General features: G+C 43.4%; 1 protein-coding gene across 1 annotated transcript in view; it reads left to right on the forward strand.

The window, feature by feature from the left end:
• Window positions 1-20,350, forward strand: part of Cstpp1 (centriolar satellite-associated tubulin polyglutamylase complex regulator 1) — a 176,233-nt gene that overhangs the window by 147,907 nt on the left and 7,976 nt on the right. The window contains exon 4 of the mRNA XM_046457479.2: window positions 6,042-6,126. Coding sequence (XP_046313435.1) covers window positions 6,042-6,126 — 85 coding nt within the window. The remainder of the gene's footprint in view (window positions 1-6,041; window positions 6,127-20,350) is intronic.

Raw genomic sequence — 20,350 nt, forward strand, 5'->3', positions numbered from 1 at the left:
TTGAGCACTTGGTGAGAAGATTCTAGAGTCAATAGGCCCATGAGCTGGAGTACACCTGCCATGGTTTATTGTGTTTGCTGAGAGTTGCAGTACTACCAGGTAAGACATTTGCCTTTTTCAGCTCTTTATAGCTCCTGGCTTCTCCTCACACACACACACCCAAATTTGCAGGGAAAAAAAGTCTCCTGTGCTGGGAGATGCTCCAGCTCTTTGTTCATACAGTCGCCAAAACTTTGTCCCTATGAATTCTGACTCGGACACTAAGTGATGCGCGTTTTATTCATGCATTCCTTCAACTGGTGTGAGGCATGTCCTAAGTGCTCTAGTTCAGTCCACAGATTTCTTAATTTCAGGATGTCAATTTTTTTTTTTAGTCATTGATGGACATTTATTTGATTTTATATGTGGTGCTGAGAATTGAACCCAGTGCCTCACACGTGCTAGTTCTCTATCACTGAGCCACTACCCCAGCCCCAGGATGTCAATTTTTAATCGGTTACTAATGAATAAAATAATACTGCCATTTATTGAGCACTTTGCTAATTTTTCTTAGAAAAGTATCTTATATATAAATTACCAGTTGATATTTTACAGTGATCCCATTTGGTAGATACTGTGGTTATTCATGCTTTTTAGATGAGGAAACCAAGATTCAGAGAAGTGGTATAACTTGTCCAAGTGGTGCTAATGGCAGGAATTGAAACAAGGCCATCTGTGCTCTGCACCAATACAACTGCCCTGCCCATCTACCCTGCCCTGTTTAATATGGCCCGCCTGAAAGGTATCTGTATATTTAACTTAGATACAGTCTGTCAGTCACTTAGTGTGAACAATCCTATCATCAGAAGTTAAGTCCTCCACAGACCAGCTGGATCCCACCTGCCAGGGTGGAACTCACGGGACCTTTGGAGCCAGATAGGCTTGGGTCTGAAGCTCAGCCCTCCAACCACCTGTTTTCTTGAGAAAGTAATTGATCTCTCTGAGCCCTAGTTTCTTTCTGAAATAGTAATAGGAAATACAAACAGCACATACAACGGCTCAGACACTAATCTAAGTACTTCACCTTAATGCAACAGTTCTGTGATGTTTCTGTATGGTCACTTTATATATGGGGAAAGTGAGGCAATGGAATTATTTCACCAAGTAATTTGAAGTCAGTGGCAAAGCTAGGATTGGAACTCAGGCACTCTAACTCTAAAATCCATGCCATGGTGCCACACTGTACTGCCTCTGGAGATAATAGGATCAAGGTGTAAAAACTTCTGGTCTGGAGCCAGGCACCCAGTTGGTGAGACTATTCCAAGGTTTAGAAGAAGAGAGTTTAATAGCTCTGGCCACCCACACAAAGAGAAGCACCAATTTGTGGAGAGTGCTGTGATTTTTTGATCTTATACCAAAACTTTCTTATGTTTTTGCCTTTGAACTTTGAGGACCTGCTGGCTGAGCTTTCCTAATTGCGGGGGATTCCTTTAGAGAAAGCGTCTGTTAGCACACACCACATACCTTCTCGGCACCTGCCAGGACTCCTAGGGCTGCAGGTGGGCGGGGATGAGAGGCCTGTGCAGCACAGCACAGGTGAACACTCAACCCCCCTTGCCGCCTGTGGCCTCCAGCCCAGCTCCCACCACGGCTGGAGCTTCAGTCTTTCCTGTTGACGGTAATTAGAACCTTTCAGCCTCAATTTCTTACATGAAAAATCCCAATTCACTTGGATTGTCTCCTTGATCCAGTTCACCTGGAGCTATTTAGTTTCTGCAGCTTGTTTGGAGGGGAAAACAAGCTCCTAAGCCTTCACACATTAGGGTTGATAAGATCAAGGTGCTCAGAGTGGTGGGGGTAAGCTGCCTGGATTTGAATTCCAGTTACACTTCACAAGCGTGCACAATCTGAGTTTGTGTGTCTGTGAAGTGGGAATAAAAACAGTGAAGATTCAATGGGGTAACACACATAAAGCCTGAGGAGCACATACAATGGCTCAGACACTATTCTAAGTACTTCACCTTAATGCAACAGTTCTGTGATGTTTCTGTAAGGTCACTTTATTATGGGAAAGCAAGGCAATGGAATTAATTCATCAAGTAATTTGAAGTCAGTGGCAAAACTAGGATTGGAACTCAGGCACTCTTAACTCTAAAATCCATGCCACTGTGGTGTGCATGCACAAGCCCCTGGGTTCAATCCCCAGTAACAAAGTTAGCGGGTAGTATTTTCATTATTAAGCCCCTCTAGCTATCAGCCCCCTTCCTTTCTTACCAACTTGGATCTTGCTCTTTCTGGAAAGATAGTCCCCTTCTTGTCCCCCACACTCTAGGCCTTCCCCTAACCAGGTTATTTCATCCTCTAAGCTTCCAAGTCCTTATCTGTGAAATGGGACTTGGGATAATGAGGTCTGCTTCATAAGGTTGCCACAAAGGTTAAGTGCACTCATTCAAGTGCTGAGCACTGTGCTCAAAGACTGTTCACTCTCACTACTGTTGTTCCTGCAGCACAAAAGGCTGCCAGGAAGGGCCTTTGAAATCTTAGAGCACTAAGAGCCAAAGAGCCCATCATACACAGCAGCATTTGAAGTTAACACATGCCTGAGTGGGAGCCTCCGATCTGGGATACTGCTGGCTTGCTCCTGGCTGAAATTCTGCACCTGGAATGCAGGAGACGCATGGGGATGCTAGGTGACTGGGTAGAGAAGAAGAGCGTTCAGAAATGAGTTTGTTCAGGCAGACTGGCAGATAATTTTCAAGGCAAAACACAGGTAGGTGTTTGGGCATCCCCCCCCCCCCCGGCAAGAAATACCTCCCTGCTCTCCTTTCCTCTACTGTCTTTACCCTCGGGATTTAAAAACAAAATAACTCCCATTATTTGGTGGTACTAAATTCTACACATTCTGCTAAGTACTTTGTAGACAGTTTACTTCATTTCAGTCTTGAAAAGCAGGTATTATCATTCCCATTTTACAGATGAGAAGCTGAGATGGAGAGAGATTAAGCAGTTTGCCCAAGGTTACATACCTGGTAAATTGTAGAGCCAAGATTTGGAGCCTCACCTACGGGGCAGAAAGGGGACTGCACCTATATGCTCATTAGTGTTTCAGTTTTAGAATTAGTCTCACTACAGTCCCCACAGATGCAGAAGTGGCTCCTGTTCACCACCAGAATGGCTTTTCCTTGGAGTCATCTGGTCTTGACATTATCTGGCCACTTCTTAAATAGAATCAGAACTGCGCTTGCTCGAGTGCCCCGCTCTCCTCACTCACTCTCTCTTAAAAGTTGTTTGCTTACTTGCATTTTCATGAATCTCTTTATATGACCACTATCCTCACTTAATAATTGAGAGAGTCAAGTTCCAGAAGTGTTGGGCAGGGTGTCCTCTGTTTTCAGATTTTCAAGAGCTCTGTGTTGCTTTAGCGTTAGGGTTAGAATCTGGAGTATCCCCCAAAGACTCACGTGTTGAAAGCGTGGTCCCCAATGCAGCAATGTTTAGAGGTGAGGCTTTGGAGAAGTGATTGGTTCATGAAGTCTCTGACCTCATCAGTGAATTAATCCCTTGATGAATTTATAATCTGAATTGACTTTTGGAATATTGAGGAATCTACAGGAGGTAGAGTCTAGTGGAAGGAGTGGGCCCTTGGGACTATATCTTGTCTTTGGCCCCTCCCTCTGCCTCTGCTTTGTGGCTGCCATGGACTGAGCAGTTTTCCTGTCACACCGTGCTATAGAGTCAGCTTACCATGGGCTGAAACCTCTGAAATCAAGAGCCAAAATAAATCTTTTATCCTCTAAGTTGATTTTCTCAGGTATTTGTCACAGTGACAAAAATCTGACAAGCACAATTAGATATGAAATGATTTTTATAAATTATTTTGCCTTTTGGAAGTGAATATTTGAAGTGTATTAATTAGAAAACATTAAGAACCAGCCAGACACAGTGGGGCACACCTGTAATCCAGCAACTTGGGAGGCTGAGGCAAGAGGATAAAAAGTTTGAGGGCAATCTCAGTATTTTAGCAAGATCCTGTCTCAGAAAAATAAAAAATAAAAAGAGCTGGAGGTGTAACTCAGTAGTAAAGCACCATTGGGTACCATCCCCAGCACCCAAATAGACACTAGTATTGCTATATGTATAAACATGACTGTAAGACCAATGTGATTCTGCAACCTGTACACTCAGAATAATGAGAAATTATACCCCATTTGATTCAAATGTATGATATGTCAAGATCATTGTACTGTCATGTGTAACTAATTAAAACAAATTTTAAAAAAGGGAAAAAAAATTAAAACTAGAGAAAAAAAAATCGAGAACCTAAAGAGGGCCTAGACTCTAAAAACTAGGAGGCTGAGATTGATTCCAAGCACTTTTTTATATTAGATAGAGGGATTACTTTCTCTCTCTTTCTCTCACTCATTCATGCATCTTCTCATTTTCTTTCACCCTGTTTATCATCCCAAGATTATTTTCCAAGTAATTTGGGGGATAAACGTTAATTCCTGTGAAACACTTTGACCCTGCTTTCAAAAATGGTCTCAAATATATTTGCCAAAGTTTATCCTACAAAATCACTTGGGAGTCGAAGATTTAACTTTCTTTTATTTACTCCCTGACAGAAAGCACTTCCCTTTCCATACAAAGTCCTGGTGAGAATAAAGGGAAATTCATTAGGTTCAATGACTTTTCTCCCTTCCCTCACCTCTCCTGTTCCTCACCCCAAATCCTTGAAACTATGGCTATTACTCCCTCCCTGAAGAACAAGACCTCCTGCTAGGCTGTGCCCGAGGTCAGGCGAACAAGGAGAGGAAAGTGCCCCCTCCACTGTGGCCAGCTGAAGGCCACAAAAGCCATCTTGATCCTTTGACCTATATTGATGCTGAGTCTGTTCCTTTGGTGTCCCTGACTTTGGCAGTGTGGTTAGTTTAACTCTCTGCCTTGAATTGAGCTTTGATGAAAAGTAGTAGGAACCCAGGCCTCTCCCTGGAGATTTGGGGTTTTTGTCTTGGAAAAGCATCAACCAAACTAGCAGGGGCAGGAGATCTGGATTCCTGTGGCTTGGGCTAACTTAGGTCCAAAGAAACCAAGTGCCTGTGATCATCGTCTTCATTCCCCAAATGTAGCCATGCCCTTTGGATTCCCTTCTCACTCATCCTCCCCAAGCGAGGATGACTTCAGGGTGGATTGCTCTTCTTTGACCATTAGCATGTCCTTCCATATTTGAAAGGCTTTGGTACATGAGAATACTTGCAGATTGCTGTTGCCTAGCTGACCCAAAATCTTTTGGCTTTAGTACATGCAATACCAGAACAACTATAAAGCACCAGCCTATTTTCTCTCCCTTGAGATCCTATAAACCTCTCTGAAATTTGCCTCTTTGGCAAATCTGGACCACAGAGCCTCCTGGCTCCTCTCTCCCCAGCACTGCTTCTGTATATCAGGAATCTTTTGGTTGTCCTGATTGTATTTCTTGGACCTTTGTCTTGGCTTCCTATAATAGTATGACCAGATTTGTGTGCAGAAATCCAAAAGAAGCCAGCCTCCTGTGATCCCAGATGACAGAGTAATAAGGTCTGTGGGTTTCTGTGTGATACTCTTCTCCATATATGCAAGACTGTTTGCCTCGGTCATGCCTCCAGATATTTTGTGGGTGATCTTTGGGCATGCAGTGGTGAATATTACCGTGCCAGAGAATTTCAACAGATTTAACCAATGACGAATGACTCATTCATCCAAATCTTTATACACAAGGAAAACCAAACTAGGAAGGCTGAAGAAGTTCCCTATCTTGTTTCCTCTCTTCACCTGACCATTCCTCAAATCAGTAAAAGCTCCTTTGGTCAAAGTGGTTGTAACTGGGTGCCTCCACTCAGGACAAGCTTTGTAGAAATACTAATCTTAAAGTCTCACCCCAGAGGTTAATGGCTACACACTGTAACACTGACTCCCCTTAAAAGAACAGCTCTACCAAGACTGGATCTGTAACCAGGAAATGACCAAGAGAAGGCAGCGACTTGAAATACAGGGACCTAATATACTTCTCTCTATTTCCATTCCAGATTTGCTGACGATGAAAGAATATCACTGTCTGCTGCAGTTACTGTGCCCGGATTTCCCACTGGAGCTCACTCAGAAAGCAGCCAGGTATGTCTCAGGGGCTCTTGCAGCCCGCTGAGCCTTCCAGACGAGGGCTTTTTAGAGAAACCTGAACCATGTATGAGTGAAAAAAGTCATTAGGGGAAAAATTGGCATTTGGAGAGTGGTCTATTTGGGGTTTGCCCCAAAACAATACTTTCTGCGTTTCTTAAGGAAAGCCAAATGATCCTTTGTGGTTTCTGTGGGGAGCCTCAGGGTCTGAAGATACAGTTGGAGGATGGTGAAATGAAGAAGAAAAAAAAATCCAAACACAAAACACATGTGCGCACGCGTGCACACACACACACACATACACACACAAGAGGATATTCTGAGAAAAGAGGGGGAAAGAGTTGGCAGTGACTCATGATGAAGAATGTTGGGGACTGGAAAGGCATGAAGGTGATAAAACTCCAATTGAGGGAAGGACATATTGAGGGAAGAGTATTATGTATGCCAGAAGAAGGCTTTCAAGATTAGTCCAAAAGCAGGACTTGGCAGTCATAGTTAAGAGCCCTCATTTCTATGTTCAGTTTTACTATCATTAACATGTTTTAACTAAATGAAGTAGTTGGACCATGCCTCAGTTAATGTGTACATATTTAACATTAACTAGGGATGCAAATGGAAATATAGTTTTAAAAAAATAAATGAGATCTTGTTTCTGAAAGATGCCCAGCTTCCCTAAATCATATTGAAGGCATTTACCTCATTGTTCCATTTAAATTTGTTTACCTAACTATCTCACTTAATCCTTATAAAAACTGTTACATTGTACTTTACTGAAGAGGAAAATAAGGCTCAAACAGATAAATAACATTGACTAGATTTATTGAAAGCTTGTAAGCAGCAGACGCATGAGTTGGACCCAAGTCTGCCTGAATCCAGAGGCTTTGCTTAGTCCCCACACTCCTGCCTCTGTGTCGTGGCATCATTTCTGCTTTGTCTGCGCCTCTTGAAACCAAAGGTGCATCAGTTGTACTGCACCAAGAATCACCTCACTCCTTCCGAATTGAGCCAGCCAACCCCTCTGCTGACTTGGATGATGGGAAGTCCATTGCTACCAGCAGGAGACACCAGCCTCCCACTGGGGCAGGATGTCCACCGTTCACATGAACTAATTTTGCTGGTCATGTGAGAAACCTGTTTAGTGGTTACACATCCAAAATTTTATAGGTTTTTTTTTTGTTCCCTCTTTATTGTTCAGTGCATACTTATCCCAGTGGCAGCTAGCCACGGGTAAAAGTTCTAGATCATGTTTTATCATTTTTATTTACCTATATCCAAAGGAAAGGAGATTTGGATGTTTTTTTCTTAGCTGAAGAGGAGGAAAGAAGGAAGGAAGGAGGGAGGGAGGGAGAGAAGGAAGGAAGGAAGGAAGGAAAGAAGAAAAGAGAGGGAGGGAGGGATTATCTCTTCTAATTTAAAAGCAAGTGGAGTTAGCTTCAGGTTTCCATGATGCTCCCTTTGGGTTCAGATCATGTAAAGAAAGATTCAGAATGGGGGCGGGGGTGAATTCAGCATTCTTAAAGACTGGACTGATGGATAAAAGCATGAGCAAGGTGTGGCGGCACATTTCTATAGTCCAGTAACTCAGGAGAGGCTGAGGCTGGAGGATGGTGAATTCAAGGCCAGTATGGGCAACTTCGTAAGACCCTGTCTCAATTTATCATTCAATTAAAAAAAAAAAAAAGCACAACTCTATGTAGAGAATTTCTAAATAAAGAAAAGAACCACACATGTGCATGTGTGTGCTCCAGGAGAGCAGACAGGATCTAAACCAGTACTGCTCACTGCTGAGATCCTGTCACTTAGCATAGTACCTCAATGCATGCTAGAAGGTGTCTGCTGAATAAGTGAATGTGTGAAAAATGTGTGAATGAATATTCTTGTCTGTTTTTTTTTTTTTTCCAGTGCTGAGGATTGAACCCAGGGCCTCACACACATGCTAGGCAAGTGGTCTACTGCTTACACACACACCCACCCTTGTCTGAAATTTTACATGGTTCTAAGTATCTTTAAGAATAAGAGCCAGCAACTGTATTTTATATTCAGTTATTCACTTGCTTATTTATCAAATATTTCTTTTTTTAACAATCTCTTTTTTGGGGGGATACTATTTACATACCATCCACTTGAAGTATAAAATTCAGTGACTTTTAGTTTGTTTTTAGAGTTGTACATCCATTAACACAATCAATTTTAGAATATTTTTATTACTATAAAAAGAAATCCTAGCCAGGTACAAGGTACACAACTATAATACTCCAGTTACTCAGGAGACTCTGAGACAAAAGGATGGCAAGTCTGAGGCCAGCTTGGAAAACTTACCAAGATCCTGTCTCAAAACAAAACAAAAAAAAAAAGCTGGGGCTGTAGTTCAGGCTGTGATGCCCTGTGTTCACCCCTCAATCCTGCAAAGGAAGGGAGGGAGAGAAGGAGGGATGGGGAAAAGAAGAGAGGAGAAAAGAAGGCAATGTAACCCTTAGCCATTTTTCTCCAACCCCCTGTCCTCCCCAGCGATAGGCAACCACTAATGTACTTTCTCTCTCTATAGATTCACCTATTCTGGGCATTTGAAGTAAATAGGATTATAGTATGTGGTCCTTTGCTAGTGGCTTCTTTCACTTGGCATAAAGTTTTCAAAACTCATACATATTGTAGCATGCGTCAGTACTTCATTTCATCAAATATTTCTGGAGTGCCAATTTTGTGCAAGGAACTACTGTGTACACTGTGAATACAGTCACCAGTAAGACATCATTCCTGCCATTTGTGGACCAACATTTAATTTAGAAGGGAATCACTTGGGTACCAATCACTGGCTACCACCTCTTTTGATACATCACCTTGGTTTCTGTCACTTCAGAATATCCACTCTTTCTCTTATTGGAAAGGTAAAAGTGAACTTATGAGAGTGAGTCTTCTATTTGATTCTTAACCCCACCAGCTTGGGCTACGCATTTGCCGCACACATCTCTCCAAACCATCTGACATAGGAAAGTAGTGCAAGACTAGGGTATAAATGATAGAGTCTTCTAAAAACCCACAAATTCTTAATAAGTTTGAGTGTTACTTGGCATCCTCATTGATACAAAGGGATTTCTAGCATGGTGCTCCTTTATTGTGGTGGGAAGCTTATCTGCTGACTTAAAACAACAACAAAAAAAACACTTTTGGGTTTGAAGAGGAAGCATTATAGCCAGCTCTGTCAATAGTAGTGTGACGGGATTATGGGAATGCAAGTAGAAATGGCAGAAGGGCCTCAGAAAATCTGCAGGGGACTGGCTGCAAACTTAGAGATGAATTGGGAATCAGGGATCTTTGTTTTCTCCCTGGGTGTGAATATCAGGATTATCTGTTCACCCCGACCCTCCTCAATGTCTCTCTTTCCCTACTCCACTCTGATATCCCAGAAAATTCCATCTGATTGTGTAAGTTTTTCTCATTGTGTCCCAAAGGTCAAGATCCGACTTCCCCACACACATGCCCAGGCATCTAACCAGAATCACAAATTGGGGTGGTTAGTCCTGCAAAGCAGTTATTGTTGCTAGAAGAGGAAGTGCCCTCACCCATCCCACTGCCGGGCTTATTTAATCAGAGCCCTGAGGTCTGGGGACAGACTTCAGAAGGAGGCTCCAGTCTGATGATGTGTACGTAAAAGAATGTAATCCACAGGCAGCTGTACACCAGAGCCTGTGCCGGGCATGGTGTCTCCACATGCGCCTGCTTTATGGGCTGGCTATAAGCATCATGGTCAGGCCCAGGGCAGCAGGTGTGAGCTGGAAATATAGAAGGAACAAACAGACTCCACAACGGCAGCCCCAGCCACAGATCCCCTTCACCTCATGTATTCCTGCAACAGTGGGACAGTTAAATAATTGTATCCCCAGATGATCACCACTGCATCTTCATCTCTCCAAGCTGGGAAGCTTTCCTGATGGTTAAGAAAAAGTAATTTAGTTGGGCCTCAGTGTCTTCATTTGTAAAATGAGAATAATAATAGTTGTAATAATTGAAGGAAAATTATGTAATATGCTTAAAAGGGGTCCCTGGCACAAAATAAACTTACAATTAAATGTTAGAAGTAGTAGTATTAACCATGACCTATAGGAACACAGGCACCATGATGTTAGAAAGACCTAGTTGTACATTCCACCTGCCCCATCATTAGATGACCTTGAGGATATCTCTTAACTTCTCTGAGTACTGTTTCCATATTTGTAAAATGAGTATAATAGTAATAAAAACAACTATAGGGTATTGGTGAGATTTCAACAACAGAAATATGTCAATTGGTTAGCACATTGCAGACAGTCAATAAATAATAACCATTTGCTATCATAATAATGTTGGTACTATTGTTATTACCAAATTTTTAAAAATAATATTCCTGGGCTCCCAAAGGCAGTGCCTTCTGGACTTTTTCACTTCACAACACTCAGAAAATAAAATATAACAAAAACATTGGGTAAAAACAAGACTGGCTGTGGTTGGCCTGCAGGTTCTGGCCTTCTCCCCAGATGGGCTAAGGGGACCATCACACATACAAATTATTTGAGATCTAAGTGTCACAGAGTTGGGACATCTTCAAGGATAGAGATTGAAAGCAGTGGTTCTCAAACTGGAGCAGCATCAGAATCACCTGCAGAGCCTGCTAAACCACATATGGCAGCCCATCCCCGGAGCTGAGAGGCCTGGGGTGGGGCTCAAGAACTCATACTTCTAAAAAATTCCCAGATGATGCTGATGGTCTGGAAACCACACTTTGAGAACCACTGATTTAAAGTGTTGCCTGCCAGTCTCACTCTGGCATTTTAGAATTGGCTGGATTAAAATGAGTTACATTCCCTTCTGTTTTGTCATCTGAAACACGATTTAACTTTTCCCTCACCAAAGGCCAGCAGCCATGGTGAGTACTACATATTTAGTAGGAAAAGCTCTGTTAATCATGATTATGTTATAAATACATGTCTTGAAGCGAGTCTCATAACCATCTAGAGACTCTAGTTTTATGACTCTCCATTGCAGAGTCACTTTTTAGCTGGTCCCTGTGTTGCAAAGCTACAGTATAGTCTAACAGGGAAGGATTCACGTGTTGGAACCAAATAGCCCTGGATTCAAATCCCAATTTTTTTACTTCTAGCTTGACTTCTCTAACTCTCAAATTCTTCATCTATAAAATGGAAATGATTGTAGCACCTACTAATGTGGTTGTTTTAAGGATTTAATGACATAATCCATTAAAATACCTGCCATGTAGCCCCTCCCATTACCTATTTTTGAAATTATAATGTTGCGAATGGGGAATGATGTTTCATTCCTATGTGGACTCCTTGTGCCATGCCCCAGCTTTAGCTTTTTTGGTGTCTCTTTCTGCCTCTATCCATGGTATCCTTCCCTAACTGTCTGCGCCCGTCGCTGTTGCACCACAGGGTCTTTCCCCAATTCAGACGATCTTTTCCTTCCCCATTCTTACCAAATGGTTATTGAATTACTGTTACACGCCATCATTGTGCTTTGTGGAGGGGCTATGACAGTGACCAGAAGAGATGATGTCTCAGCCCTTGTGGAATTTACAAACTAGATAGAGCAGCTGACATTAAATAAATGCAGTGTTCAGTGCTGTAGGAACATAGACCAGGAGAACCAGCTTAACCTGGAGAATCATGGAGGGCTCTTCCATGAAGAAGAGATGTTGAATATGGGACCTGAGGATTAACAGAGATGAACTTACTTGCCTATGAGATATCCAGACTTACTATGGGATCATAATAATTCAAAAAGTATGGTACTAGAGTAACAATAGACAAACAGGCATACTAGATAGGCCAGTATAGATCCACTTATTGATAAAAACTTGATGTAGAGCCAGGTGGGGTGGCACAAGACTATTATCCCAGCTACTTAGGAGGCTGAAGTAGGATGATTGCAAGTTAAAGGCCTGCCTGGGCAACTTAGTGAGACCCTATTTCAAAATTTAAAAAATAAAAATGAAAAGGACTAGGGATTTAGCTCAATGATAAAGGGCCCCTGAGTTTAATCCCCACTACAATAATAATAATAACCACCACCACCTTTATACATAAAATGGTAGTACTGAAGAACAGTGGGAAAACAGATGATTCAAGAAGTGATGAAGGAGCAAATGGTTAGCCACATAAAAGAAAATTAAATTAGATCCCTACTTTGTTCCACACTCAGAAGTCAACTTCGCATAGATCACAGACCTATGAAATGTGAAATGCAAAGCTGTAATCCCCATAAGGAGAATAAAAGAAAATATTTTTATGGTTACCATATAGCAAAAGAATTTTATTTTTTCAGTATGAGGTACTGAACCCAGGAGTACTCTACCATTGAGCCACACCCCCAGCCCTTTTTATTTATTTTGAACCAAGATCTCACTAAACTGCTGAGGCTGGCCTTGAATTTATGATCCTCCTTCCTTGCTGGAATTACAGGCGTCCATCACTGTGCACTGTGGCTTTTTGTAGCTTATTTGGTTTAAGAACTCTTGCTATTTGAGCTGGGCATGATGGCACATGCCTGTAATACCAGTGACTCAGGAGGTTCAGGCAGGAGGATCACAAGTTCAAGGGCAGCTTTGGCAATTTAGCAAAGCCCTAAGCAACTTAGCAAGACTCTATCTCAAAATAAAAATTAGAAAGAAAAAAAATGGGGCTGGGGGTGTGGCTCAAATGGTAGCACGCTCACCTGGCATTCGTGAGGCACTGGGTTCAATCCTCAGCACCATATAAAAATAAAATAAAGATTTTTTAAAAATCTTTAAAAAATTTAAAAAAAAAGAAAAGAAAAGAAAAAATTAAAAAATGGACTGGGGATGTAGCTCAGTAGTAAAGCACCATAGGTTCAATCCCTGTTGCCCCCACCAAGAAAAGATACAAAAAGCCCACGTGGAAAGCACGACATAATTGACTGCAATCTTCTGAGTGAAGATTGCATTCCTTCACTCAGTCATCAGTGCTCATGGAGAATGCCTGCCACTTGCCCAGCACTCTTCCAGGTGCTGAGGAGGGAGCTGTGAACATGGTGTGGACACCCTAGAGAGAGGAGAAATGCCAGCTAGGAGGCAGGAATTCCATAATGACAAGTCAAAACCCGGCCACAGGAGTTAAGATGTCAAACCCTAACCCCTGGATGACCAGGGAATTAAGAATTTAAATGTTTTGTTCTACATGAAATACCATAAGGAAAGTTGAAAGACAAACCAAGACTATAGAAGGATATTTATCGAGTATGTTTCCAAGAATTTTGTTTTTGTTTTTGTGCAGGGCTGGGGATTGAACCCAGGTCCTCATGCTTGCCAGGCAAGCACTCTGCCACTGAGCTCCACCCTAAGCCCATCTTCTGGAATTTTTTAGTCTCAAGAGATTGGTCTCTTGAAATTTTTAGTCTGAAGAATTTTTCTTGTAAAGAATTCCTACAAGGGGCTGGGGCTGTGGCTCAGTGGTGGAGCATTCGCCTAGCACGTGTGAGGCCCTGGGTTCAATCCTCAGCATTACATAAAAATAAATAAAATAAAGGTATTGTGTCCAATGTCCAACTACAACTAAAAAAATAAATATTAAAAAAAAAAAAAAAAGGATTCCTACAAGCCAAGCCAGGCATGGTAGCACACACCTAATCCAGCAACTCTAAGCAACTGCCTCAGGAGACAGGCAGGAGGATCACAGGTTCCAAGCCAGCCTCAGCAACTTAGCAAGGATATAAGAAAACTACTGAGACCCTGTCTATCTCAATTTTTTTTAAAGGGCTGGGGATGTTGCCCATGGTTAAAGCACCCTTAATTTCAATCCCTGGTACGAAAACAAAACAAAACAAAAAAAACCCTACATGCCAACAAGAAAAAGATGAAGAACCCCACTAAAAAGATAGTGTAAAGACATCGACAGGCACAGAAGAACATTAATAAAAATTGGGGCATATTTTCATGCCCCAGTGCACTAGTATAAATAACTGCCAATTAAATTGAGATATATTTCACACCTATCAATTTGGCAGAAATTTTAAAGTCTGGTAAGCACCGCGCACACCTGTGATCCCAGTGGCTGGGAGGCTGAGACAGGAGGATCTCTAATTCAAAGCCAGTCTCAGCAACAACGAGGCGCTGGACAACTCAATGAGACCCTGTCTCTAAATAAAATACAAAATAGAGCTAGGGATGTGGCTCAGTGGTTGAGTGCCCCTGAGTTCAATCCCTGGTACCAAAAAAAAAAAGCCTGATGATACAAGTATTGGTGAGGTTATAGAACTGTGGGAACTCTCAAAACTATGAATGGGAGCTGGGGTTGTGGCTCAGCGGTAGAGCGCTTGCCTAGCACGTTTGAGGCTCTGGGTTCGATCCTCAGCACCACATAAAAATAAATGAAATAAAACTATTGTGTCCAACTAAAAAATAAATATTTTTTTAAAAAACTATGAATGGGAGTATAAATTAGTATGCTCACTTTGAGACAATTTGGACAAATCTAAAAAAGTTCAAGAGGTGTTTTTCCTTATCCTGGGTATAAGGAAATGTGCAGCATTGTTTCTAATAGCTCCCACTGGAACAACTGTGTGTCTCTACAGAAAGAAAGGAGGTGTGGGGTCCTCACACTCACTCGTGGAATTCTATTCAGCAGTTAATCAATAGATTAACTCTCTCTCCCTCTCTCTCCCTTTCCCTCTCTTTCTCCCTCTCCCTCTCTCTCCCTCTCCCCCTCCATCTCATCAACATTGATAAATCTTAAAATCTGAAGTTACAGAAAAACACATAGAGTTTGAAAAACAAGCAAAGCAAAACTATATAATGTTTTAAGAATTTAGGCTGGGGTTGTGGCTCAGTGATAGAGTGCCCACCTAGCATGCATAAGGCACTGGGTTCAATCCTCAACACCACATAAAAATAAAATAAATATATTGTATCCACCTAAAATTAAAAAATAAATATTAAAAAAAGAATATATGGCTGAGTGCAGTGTCATATGCTTGTAATCCCAGTGGCTGTGGAGACTGAGGCAGGAGGATTGCAAGTTCAAAGCCAGCCTCAGCAACTTAGTGAGGCCCCAAGCAACTCAGCGAGACCCTGTCTCTAAGTAAAATAGTAAAAAGGGCTAGGGATGTGGCCCTTGGTAAAGCGCCCCTGGGTTCAATCCCTGGTACCACCAAAAAAAAAAAAAAAGAATACAGACATTTGTATGAGTTACTATAGTATAAAAACACGCAGAAGAATGCTAAACCCCCAACCCATAAATCCTGCTGGTCCTGGAAAAGAATTGGGATGAGGGAGGGGTATGCAGGGGTTGAATGGCATCTTTAATATTTTACAAAACTTTTAAAAATTGAAGCAAGGATGGTAAAGTCTTAGGTTTAGTAGAACTGGCTACTGGCAATACAAGTGTTATGCTTTTCTCTATAATCTTCTGAGATTTTAAATACTTCACGTAAACCAAAAAGGGTGGGCAGGACTGAGGTGGAGAGCATTGAGAGGAATAGCATTCTGGAGAAAGTGAGTATCATGATGGAAAAGCACCGGACTTTCACCAATGATGCCTTCAAGGAACTGGGAGGCCAGTAGGCCTGGATTTAGAGGCCTTCAGGGGCAGAAGGAAGAAGGGAGGGCCTTCCAGGCTACACCTTGGTCTAGGTCTTTATCCGGCCAAGACCTGCTTAGCAATTGCCCAGCTATCAGTTTTCTTGGGAGGCTCCAGAACAATGAGGCCTGTCTGCAGGGAAGCTGCAGCATGAGGCCTTGAATCTCCAGCCCTTCTTCAAAAACGGAGGGCAGGAACAGGTACGGAGATCCAGGCAGGAAGGTTTATCACCGCCTGGGATCTCAGAGCCCATTTTTTCTTACTAGGTGCAGCTCCAAGTGGTCTGGGACCTGTGGTCAGAGGCACAGAGGCCTGAATTTGAATTACAGCTCTCTTGCTTCTAGGTTATAATGTTAGTCAAATTTCTTTGCCCCGCTGGGCTGCTCTTTCTAGCAAAGACAGTCACTGAGCTTATCTCACAGGATTAATGAGATGAAAATGAACTTGGGAATATGTAGTGCCGACAGAGTAAACCCCTAATGAATATTAACCATCATTGTCATCATTAATGATGATGCCCTAGGCAAAGGGCATCATTGCATTGTTAGTTCTTTAGAGTCCCATGGAATAGGAACTAGAATTATCTCCTCTTTACAGATGAGGAAACTGTGGCACAAAAAGAAAAGGTAATTTCACAGGTGAGTGGTGGAACTAGGACTTGATCTCAGGTTCAGCTAACCTAAAACTTCAGAAAAAAAGGTGCAGCTCATGCCACTAGACCAGGGAGGCTGACCCTTAGGGGTGAAGAGGAAGTTGGCAAGTCAGTAGGTTCCGGGTGGAAGCTATTGCTTCCTTGGCACCCACTTACCTCCCAGCCGGCCAGTGCATCCCAGCTGTTGGAAGTCAGCAAGGGAGGGAGAGAGTGGCCAGACCCCTTGGGACTAGCTCGGACCCTGCCAAGAGCTCTTTCTTCATTCCAGTTGCCTGCCCTGGACTCCACCCTACACATGGTTCTGCTTAGAGCCAGCCTGAACCCAAATGCCTTTATTACTCCCCCAGAGGCCCTCTCTTGAGCCCTGGGGCATGGCCTGCAAGGAGCCCTCCATGATCCAATAGATTTGTACAGACTCTTGTTGGCAGCAGCTCCCTGCTGGCGCCACTTCAAAGCAGGGGCGTCAGGCTCCTCCAGGTGTCAGAGGCAGCTGGCATGTTAGCAAAAGGCCTCTGGCAGGAAGGGTTATTGAGCCAACTGCCATCCACTGGAAAACAGCACATGTGGATGACCTGTCTCTGAGAAGATTCCTTCTTGAGCCCCCTGAGGGTGGTGGTGTGGGTAATGAGGAGTTTTGAGTTCAGCCTGAAAGAGCTGTCTGTGGAGATGGACAACCTTTGACCTGAGGTTGTCCCTGTTACAGAAGACAAGGATGCACCAGTAGCTTCCTGCCTGCATTTCCCCACAATTTGGCTGGGATTTCCAAGCAAGAGGCAGATGCCCAGAACTTCCATGGGTCAGAGCATTCGTTTGGAGATGGAGTGAAGCAAATGGTGTTTTTTAAAAACACCTTTATGTAAGTCTTTCAGCATCTGCTGCAGTCACAGCCTCTGAACAGCCAACTTTCCCCCACCTGAACCAGCACTGGCGGTTCTGGTCCACTCTGCCAGGACTGGAGCAAATGATCTGGGATATATGAGCCTTTCAGCTTCTGCATGAACTTCTCCAGCAACAAGCAGCTCACTCTTCACAAAGCAGCCACAATCCTGAACCTGGGAAGCTTGAAAAAGTCTTTTAGAACCAAACTCAATATCCCTGTGATATCTTCCTCAGAGGGGCCCTCCAAGAATTGGGTTAGAGGGCACAATGGTGCATGCCTGTAATCCCAGCCACTCAGGAGGCTGAGGCAGGAGGCTAGCAAGTTCAAGACCAGCCTCCACAACTTAGTGAGACCCTTAGCCACTTAACAAGACCTTGTCTAGAAAGAAAAAAGGATTGTGGATGTAGCTCAGCAGTAGAACCCTCCTGGGTTTAATCCCCAGTACCAAAAACAAAACAAAAAAAGAGTTGGGTCTCAGCCCTCACTTCCTCTGAGCCTTCTCTGCTAAGCCAAAGGATCTAAAACACAGCCATTTGTCTGATGTCATAGTTTTTAGACTCTGTACCACTCTGACCCCCTTTTCCATGACTCTAGTTTATCCTCCTAAATGGACTGTCCAGAACTGAATGTAGTGTCAGGGTGTCATCTAGCCAGGGGAAAATAAAAGGGTAGCAGTAGTGTAAACTTTCTTACTTGTTCATGAATTTTACAGATATTTACCGAGTGCTTGTTCTGTGCCAGGCAACGTGCTGGACCCCGGAGTCAAGCAATGAGCAGGGAGACAGAGTTGTCACTTGGTGGAACTTACAGTCCTAGGGCAAAGGCAGGTAATGAGGAGTTTTGAGTTCAGCCTGAAAGAGCTGTCTGTGGAGAACTGCGGAAAGAAGCCGGCAGTAGGGAGACCTGCCGCAGTCTGGCAGGTGCTTTCTTCTCTCACTTCAGGCTGTGCAGGCAGCAGTAAGGTGGGGCAGGGGTGCAGCATTGTAGGAGAGGAACGGCTGGTGCAGGACCTGGGGAAGGAGGCCTAGAGAGGACTGCAGGATGAGCGTGGCTAAAGCGGCTGACATTTGATGAAGGATGCTCCCAGGGGCCCCCAAGTCGTGAGAGCTAAGGGGAGATGGTGGATCAGGTAAGCTTATAAACCAGGGCAAGAATGGGGGACTCTGTGCTGAGGACAGCCTGTGAAGGATTTTAGGCAGCAATGGTAAAATGGTCAAGTTTGCATTGAGTACCAACCACAGTGTGGATCCCCAACTAGAAGGCAAGTAACTGCAGGGAAACTGGGGAGGAAGCTGCATCATCAGCAGGAAGAAAGAGGTGGAGGCTGGCTGGGAGGTGGTGGCTACAGAAGTGGAGAGCTGACTGAAGAGAACTTTCAGCCATAGGATTGACAGGATTTGGCGATTAATTGATTGATTGACTGCTTGGGGGTAGGCGAGGGAGGGAGTTTCCAGGATGTCTAGGGTGCCTGCCAGGTTTCTGGCTGAGCAGAACTAGTAGGTGTTGTTGCTGTAGGAAAACCAAGAATCCCATTGGCTTTGTGGCACCCAGTATCACTGTTGGCAGTGGAGAAAACTCCTCAGACCTTTTCACACAAATCCCAGCCACATGACCCTTAGAAAGAAGGCCCCTGCTTCTGTCTGTTTCCCTTGACATGCCCACTGTCCCTGCCAACCCATAGAAGTTTCAGACAAGCAAGCAGCCAGGACAGGAGCAGCGCACACCAGGGCCACCCTGGCCCCACCAAGCCTCGCCTTATCATAGGACCCATCTTCAAAGAGGGGCTAGTCTCTCTTTCTTGTCACTGCCTCCAGAGGTGGCAGCCATAATGGCCACCCCTCAGACCTTTTGTGAAACCCAAAAGACCAAGAAGTTCATCTGGCACAAGTCTGACCAATATGTCAAAATTAAGTGTAACTCCCAGGCGCCGTGGCGCACGCCTGTAATCCCAGCAGCTCCGGAGGCTGAAGCAGAAGGATGGTGATTTCAAAGCCCGCCTCAGCAAAAAGCAAGGCACTAAGCAACTCAGTGAGACCCTGTCTGTAAATAAAATACAAAATATGGCTGGAGATGTGGCTCAGTGGTTGAGTGCCCCTGAGTTCAATTCCTGATATCTTAAAAAAAAAAAAAAAAATTTTAAGCATAACTGCCTGGAATCCAGAGGTATCAACTGCAGAGTGCAGAGGAGACTCAAGGGTCAGATCTTGATGCCCAGCATTGGTTACAGGAGCAACGAGAAAACCAAGCACATGTTGCCCAGTGCCTTCCAGAAAAGTCAAGGAGTTGGAAGCGCTGCTGATGTGCCACAAATCTTACTATGCTGCACTTGCTCACAGTGTTTCCTCCAAGAAGGGCAAAGTCATCCTAGAAACAGCAGCCCATCAGAGTGTCAGTGCTAGGCTGCACCAGGAAGAAAATGAGTCAATGGCTCCTGTGTTTAAATAAAACCATAAACACTAAACACAAAGAAACAAACAAAAACAGGGGGAGGTAAGCTTAATCTTAAAATCAAGGACAGCACCTGACAGAGAGCTCTGCCTGTTCTGTGGCTGGAAGGATGCACACAGTTTTGCCCCATGTGGGCTAGGGAGGATGCGCTCCTCTTTGTTGAGCAGGGTGTGTTATAGTCCAACCTGTGGCTGAAAGAGGAAGATGCCCGTGGCGATCTTCTTCAAAGCCTCAGTGACAGGACCTGTCTTGAGAGCATGCTGATGAATGGGGATTACAAAGGGAGGTGACGTCTAGAATTAGTAGTGATGGCTGCACAATTTTTTGAAATACTAAAACTTTGAATAGCACTAAAATTATACATTTTCAAAGGGTGAATTTTATTTCATTTTAATTGCATCACAAATGAATTCCATCACAAATGAATAAATAAAAAGACAAATAATAAATGGAGGTAAGGGGCTAGGGTTGTGGCTCAGTGGTAGAGCGCTTGCCAAGCATGCTTGAGGTGCTGAGTACGATCCTCAGTACCACATAAATGTAAAATAAAGATATTATGTCCACTTAAGAAAAACTAAAAAATAAATATAAAAAAAATAAGTGGCGGTAATGGCTACAAACAGGAGCAACTGGGTTCCAGGTTAATGATAAACTAGA

Source organism: Marmota monax, unplaced genomic scaffold (genome assembly GCF_021218885.2).
Source record: "Marmota monax isolate L192 unplaced genomic scaffold, Marmota_monax_Labrador192_F-V1.1 WCK01_AAM20220418_F8-fsc00047, whole genome shotgun sequence".
Taxonomy (NCBI): domain Eukaryota; kingdom Metazoa; phylum Chordata; class Mammalia; order Rodentia; family Sciuridae; genus Marmota; species Marmota monax.